At 35.1% G+C, this 7,602-nt stretch overlaps 1 protein-coding gene across 1 annotated transcript; it reads right to left on the reverse strand.

Annotated features, from left to right (window-relative positions):
* Window positions 1-6,308: 6,308 nt before the first annotated feature.
* On the reverse strand, window positions 6,309-7,247 carry LOC101562625 (olfactory receptor 187-like). Its single transcript, XM_004636616.2, has one exon. It carries the CDS (start codon window positions 7,236-7,238, stop codon window positions 6,309-6,311), a length of 930 nt encoding a protein of 309 aa, XP_004636673.1. The 5' UTR covers window positions 7,239-7,247.
* Window positions 7,248-7,602: the final 355 nt, after the last annotated feature.

Here is a 7,602-nt window from a genome sequence, read left to right on the forward strand (position 1 = left end):
AATAATGGAACTTAACAAAAGAAGGGTATACAGACACATGTCCATTTTGTATCTGTGTATTCAAAGTGGTTAGGATAAATATATAGTTACATTCTCTTAATGAATAGAGTGATTTGTTCTAATGATGTTTGTAGATAGGATATCATGTCCTCATCTTGTTCAGCAATTAACCACTGGGAGGAATGTATGCAATGTGTTAATTATTGAAATTGTCCTGCCAATTTGATTTGAAACTGTCTCATTGCTATTTGTTTATCAATAAAATTATGGAGAAATAAACAATGTAAGGAGGGGAGAGAGGCTAACTAGCTGCCAGAGCTGCTGCCACTCCCTTTGTCCTCTGCTCTTTGCCACCACCATGAATGGCTGCTCTGTGCCATGTGCCACTCTAACTTGGAACCAGCTGAGTATAAACTGAAACCTCCACTGACTATGAGCTAAATAAACCTTTCCTTTAAAAAAAACAGATTAGAAGATACAGAATCAACTCCAGGCATACTTAACTACCTTATCATTTACAATGGTTGAAAACACACTCAGTGTAAGAAAAATAGTCTCTTTTAATAATTGTGCCAAAAAAATCTGGCTTATCACATGTCATAGTTTAAAATTAGGTCCATACCTTTCACCATACACTATACTAAAATCTAAATGGATTAAAGATCTAAATATTAAAATAGAAACATTAAATCTTCTGGAAAATAGAATAGGTAGAACTCCTGAAGACAGTGGTGCAGGCAAAGATTTTAAGAAGAAAATCAACAGAATATAGAAATTATCATAAAGAATCAAAAACTGGGATCTTATAGTATTAAAAAGCTTTTGCACAGCAAGAAAAAACACCAACAGAATGAACAGATACCCCAAAGTGTGGAAAAATTTGCCAAATGTTCTTCAGACAAAGAATTGCTAACTAGGATATATAAAGAATGCAAACAAATCAGGACTCCAAAACTTAAAGACCCAATCCAAAAATAGGTATCACAGATAAACAGACCCTTCTCACATAAAGAAGCAAAAGCAAATAAATATACAAAAAAATGTTCAACATCAGTGGTCATCCAAGAGATAAAAACTAAATTAATGCTGAGATTCCATTTCATTCTAGAAAGAATGGTTATCTTCAAGAAATCAACTAATAACAAATCTTTGTGGGGATGTGGAAGAAAAGGATTCATTCTCAACTCTTGATGGGAGTGTAGACTTGTGCAGCCAGTGCAGAAATCAGTGTGGAGATTCCTCAAAAACTAGAAATAAGTGTCCAATTTGACCCAGGTACTCCCCTTCTGTGTATTTTCCCAAAAGAATTAAAAGCATCACACCACAGCAATATATGCACACCCATGTTTATAGCAACATAGTTTGTAATAGCCCCATCTTGCAAATAGTCCAAATACCTATCAACTGGTGAATGCATATAGAGAGTGTGGTTTTTTTTTAATAGAGTGGAGTACTACACTGTACTCTGCCATAACAAAGCATAAACTTTAAAAAACAAATAAGCTTGAGGCATTTATAGGTGAATGGATGCACTTTGAGACCATACTCTTAAGTGAAGTAAATTAGACACACATGGGTAAATACTGCATTATTTCTCTGGTATGAGAAGCTAAGAATGTAAATCAGGAACAAATGTATAATAGTTCTGTGTAACACAGGAAGATGACACTCAAGTGGGGAGGTAACAAAGGTGGAAGGAAGAAAAGAGGTAAAAATATAAGAAAAATATAAATGAACGCAAAGCTTTTGTAAATAGGAAGTGGTTGAATGGAAGTCGGGAGAATTATAAAAAAAAAAATGTTGTACCATGTACAGGTACAAATTCTGTATGATGAATTGATCGTTATGTTGATAAAAATGTGCCAATAAAATCCGACTGGCAGAAAAAAATAAAATAAAAGTTCCATGTGTTTTGTTCTTAGATTTATTTTTTTAGGCCCTGACCAAAAAAAAAGTTTCCAGTAAGTCCGCCATGGTACTACTTCTTACCTACTACTTCCAATCACATAAAATCCTCAGTGTAATGTACCACTGAGCTAGTTTATGAAAAGAAAGGCTATCAAAGGCCTGTGGGAAAATATTTACAAATCGTATATTGACCAAAGAATTACAAAAGCACTCAGTATTCAATGGTAAGAAAATTCAACCCATTTCAACAATGGGAAGAAGATTTAAAAAGACAATTTACCAAGGAAGATACATTGGACTGCCAAATAACTCAGTAGATTAAAATGCCTACAAGCAGATGCAGGGGCCAGGGATTCTATTTCCCCCTTCCCTTCCTTCGGTGCTGGCCCCACCCCCGGGGCCTGCTGAGACTGGGTGTGGTGGTGCATGCCTGTAATCCCCGCACTTGGGAGGCTGTAAACAAGAGAATCACTATGAGTCCGAACTAGTAGTGAAACCTTGAGCACCCTGTAGACCCTTCCCTAAAATTAAAAAAAAGGTAGATACACAGAAGTCAAATGAAAAAATTGCTTACATTTATTCATCAATAAAATGCAAATTGGAAGCATAATAAGACGCCAACCTGCATCTATTAAAAGGAATAAAATTGAATATACTGTCTTTATGTATATGGAAAAATAACTTTGGTACTTAAAGAAAATCAATAAAAAGGATTAGAAGTCACATTAGATTAGATGCACTTCAGAATGTAGCTGTGGAGTGTTTCCAGAGAAGTTGGCATGAAGACCAGCAAATTTAGGTGAGAAGACCCTCTCAAAAGTGGGTAACATTGTGCAACAGGCTTATAGATAGGGTGGAATAAAATGGGAACAGGGAGGACCTTAGCACTTATTTCTAGAGTTCCATTCTTTTTGAGGGGTGCATCTTTTGGTGCCATTTCCTGTAAACATCAAACTTGAGTTTTTTCAGCCTAAAAGTAGACTCATCCAGTGACTCTCTGAAGAGCTGCCAGGCCTCTGTTCCTAGATTGGTGCTGTATTCTTAATCTTTCTAGTTTCACAGCTTCCATTTTCATGGACTAAGACACTGCTGGATGCCCTAAATCTTCAGTATGCAGATGGATGCTGTGGATTATCCTACCAATGATCTTGTAAACCTATAATAATTATAACCATCGTATATGTACTATACATATGCTATATATACTTATGATATATATTTTTTCTCTTCATCTAGGAATCCTAACCTACACAAAGATATAATATATAAAAATTTATTTATAAACTATAAGATATTATATATATATATATATATATATATATATATATTCATTTCATGTTGATTTTTCAGACATCTTATTGTTATGTAGTCCAGGCTGCTGGTTTTATAGAAATATACTACCACACACAGCCATAAGTTACATACCATAAATTACATGCAACTATTCACATATGAGATGTAAAACTAAATGACACAGGTAGGCAATTAAATTTAGTTTTCAAAATGAACATCCTTTAACAAATTGATATTTTAGTGATCAAGAGGGAAATATAACTGTCATAGCATTTCAAACCCCCTCTATAACTGTGGTGGCAAGCCTATGATATGTGTGCTGTTTATTTTTCTTTTAAGACAAAAGATGTTGATATATGGATTACTTTTTCTAAACCAAAACCTTAGTATTCAGATTTAATTGCAGTGCTGATACTTTACAATAAATAAGTGGGCTGAGGGTTGCAGTGTGGTTACGCATTGCTAAAAAGATGCCCTTACTGCTTTATAGATTTTTTTTAAGTTAGGGTGAAGAGCAAAGTCCCTGACCTAAATTTCAAGGCACCAGATGATTTGACTAGTGCTACCTCCAATGATACATCTGGCTCCCTTCTTCCTCTCTCCTTGCAGGCCAGACATACTTGTTATTTTTATATATTTTATAATTCAGGATCTCTGACTGTCTAGGCTCTCTGGTACTATGGCTCCATGGATGGCAAGTGTCCAGGAGCAGCATCTCCTTAGAAGAGAAGACTCCTGAACCCCACCCAGAACTAAACAAAATCCTTACTTTAACAGGACCTACCTGGTGACATATGTAAGCATTAAATTGTGATTTTCTTTATATGCTGCCTCTGGTATTTGCCTAGAAAGCATTTTCAACAGATTCCTACTTAAAGTGAGTGATCTAGGCCAGCCAGATGGCTCAGTGGACTAAAGCTCCTGCTCAGGCAGACAAAGGAACAGGGGTTCAATCCTCAGAGTGCCATTCCAGGCTCACACCCAGAGCATGCTAAAACAGCGAATGAGACTGGGCACAGTGGTGTGCCTTTTATTCCAGTGCTTGGGAGGCTGAAAATAGGAACATCACTAGGAGTCTGATCAATGTAGTGAGACCCTGTAGGTCCTCTACTAAAATACATAAAAATAAACAAATTAAAAAGTGAGTAATTTAAGTACTATGTATCTGGAGCTTGAGCTACTGTGAAGATAAGGACTTTATTTAAGACTGGCTCCTGACGGGAACTGTCTTTCTACTTAAATTATATCTTGATTTTTGTCAGATTATACAAATAAAAAGTGCACAAAGTATTCATTGTTTTTTATAAAGGTATACATAAAGCAACATATCTTATAAATAAAAATTTTCTTAAACACATGTGATGGAATTAGAGGCACAAGGTATAATTTCAATTGTTAAAACATGTATAGCAAATAAATGCTTATGATTTCAATGCTTCTAATGTTCTGTAGAACAGCCTGGACTTCTCAGGAACATTTAAATCATTCCCCAATATAGCAGCTTTACTGTGTCAAAAGACAACCTTTGATCTTCTCAGAGGAATTTCAGATCTCTACTCATTCCTCTTCCAATGAAAGCATACAGCTGTACAACTAGACAACCTTTATGATCAGATCAAAAATATATAAACATTATCTTTAGTTTGGGTAATTAAGCCTCTAAAATGAACCACTGTGCAAAAGATTTTCAGCTCTGTGTATCATCCACAGTCACTCATTTTTTGTATAATTCAGGTTCTATTTAAAGAATTGTGCAGAAAGTTTTAAGAGGTAGCCATGTTTTATTCTAATAAATCTCAAATTACGTCAGGGTAAGCAAATTCAGGATAAAATAGCATTCAACATGCAGATTGTGCATTTTAGTAACTGGACAGGGATATATTTTAATCAGTTTTTTATTAAGAAATATCTGACAATAATGCTAAAGAAGGGAATATCAGCAGGATGTAGAACATAAGCAGAGTTGTACAAGCACACAGGTGAGCACTGTTTAGGGTGAATGGTGCAGTGATATGAGTAGAAATGTCTACAGAGCTGCAGGTGGACCACACACTACTCATAAAGAGTTCTGAATGTGCTGGAGTAAGACGAGAATTTTTCAAGCATAACACAACATACAAATATTGATATTTTATCAACTTTTCTAGAAACCACCTGGAAAATATGACATAATAACAAATGAATATTGTTTATCTTTGATTGTATGCATTTTAAGCTCCTGCTTTTCTTTCTTTTTTTTCTGCTTTTCAACTATACGTTCAAATAAGCTTTCAATATTACTGCTTTCCTTATATGAATAGTTTCTTTTTCAATTCTAAGATAAGTAAGACCCTTTCTTCGTATGAACCATTTTTCTTCCTACATACTCTCCTCAAAGTAATTCTTCAGCCTTATTTTTGAGTTTTCTGAGTCAGTGAAATTTTATAGGTCAGCAAACAGCACATAGACACAGCTACTATGATTGTTAGACGGTATTCTAGAGAATGGGGGCTCACTGGTCCCTTCCCCACTCTCAGAGAAGCACAAAGAGCTCAAAGTGTCACCTCAAAGTGCCATATAACTGCACTATCATGTTGCTGGTTTTGCATTCAAAATACTGTTTATTTCTATATATGATAAATAAAATGAATTACTGTAAGAAGTGAAATTGGTCATTTCCCAATAATGTCAAATGAAAGCAATTGTGAAGGCTTGTCATATTCCAAGGATTTGTGTTCACTAAAACACTAACCTGTTGCCTCTAGCCAGGTAAATGTGATGTGTTTCCAAGATATGCAACTGTGGTATTATCAAAGTGATCATATTGAACTCTTTTTCAGTAGAACTACCTCACTTTAATAATTAAAGCCACAATGAAGAGCATATACACTAGTAAAATGCCTTTGTGTTCTGCTGTAATTATTCTGGCATGCCAAAGAACAATTGATAAATATTCTTTGTACAATTTTGAAATACATATGCAAATATAGTCTATTATTCTCATACTTTAGTTCATTAAAATTCTAGATTAATTATATTTGCAAATTGAACAGGAACAAATATACAGCCACATTAAACACGCACTATTTGTGACTTTAACAAGAAGATAACAGTCAGTAACATGAGATTTAAATATACCTCTTTAAGAATTTTCTTAGTGAATCTGTGACTTGCTTATTTCTCAGGCTGTAGATAATGGGATTTAACACAGGAATGATGACAGTATAAAACAGAGAGACCAGCATGTCTTGGTCATCTATCTGTGGAGATGCAGGGTGCACATACATAAAAAGTAGAGGCCCATAATATAAAGACACTGATAAGAGGTGGGCTCCACAGGTGGAGAAGGTTTTCCTTATGCTTTTGAGAGACCTCTTTCTTAAAACTGCAAAGAGAACAAATGTGTAAGAGACAAGAATAATCGCAATAGTAAATACCTGGATTGAACCAGAGAAAATAAAAACAATTAGATAATTAAGATAAGGATCTGTACAAGAAATCTTAAACAATGATATAATGTCACAGTAAAAGTGATGTATTATGTTGGAATTACAGAAAGTTAATCTGAATAAAAAACCTTCATGAATTAAAGCATGAAGAAGACCACTTATAAAAGACAGGGCTAACAGTCGTATGCATAGCTGGTTGGTCATTATCACTGGATAGAGTAAAGGATTGCAAATGGCTGCATAGCGATCATAAGCCATTGCTGCCAAGAGGAAACATTCTGTAGTTGCACTGATATTGAAAGAAAAGAATTGGACCATGCATTCAGAAAGAGAGATAATTTTATTCTTAGTGAAGAAGTTGACCAGCATCTTTGGAATCACTATGGATGATATAGATGTATCAACAAAGGCTAAACTCCCAAGGAAAAGGTACATGGGAACATGAAGATGAGGGTCTCGCCTAACAAGAGCTATCAACCCAAGATTCCCAACAACAGTGAGGAAGTATACCACCAGGAACACCAGGAACAGGGGGATTTTCCATCGTGGTGCAAGTATTAGTCCAGTGAGAACAAATTCTCTCAGCAATGTTGTATTTTCTTTTCCCATATTGTCATCAGATATTCCCTGAAATGAAATGCAGTGCATGTAAAAGAGCATTCATTATGCATTTATAAAGTGAAATTGGAGAATAGGTGAACTAAAACCACACATTTATTGGAATGCCTTTTCAATTTGCATAATAGATGGAAGCTATTTTAGAGATTGAAAAAGTATAGTAAACTCTATTTCAATTCAATATGGGCATAAATTAACAGATTTAAAGGATAAAAGAGGTTTTGGGCTGGAGAGACAGTTCAGCAGTCTAAGCAAACTGGCAAGCACAAGAATCTGAGCTGAATTCTCAGTAATAAACCTGGAGCTTGCCTTGCTGGCCCGAACGTGGATGTGGCAGTGCATGCCTGTAATTCTA

The sequence above is a fragment of the Octodon degus genome, unplaced genomic scaffold, assembly GCF_000260255.1.
Source record: "Octodon degus isolate 3935 unplaced genomic scaffold, OctDeg1.0 scaffold00081, whole genome shotgun sequence".
Taxonomy (NCBI): Eukaryota; Metazoa; Chordata; class Mammalia; order Rodentia; family Octodontidae; genus Octodon; species Octodon degus.

Coding starts and splice junctions, on each gene's coding strand:
- LOC101562625 (XM_004636616.2), bottom strand. CDS start 7,238: ATGGGAAAAGAAAATACAACATTGCTGAGAGAATTTGTTCTCACTGGA.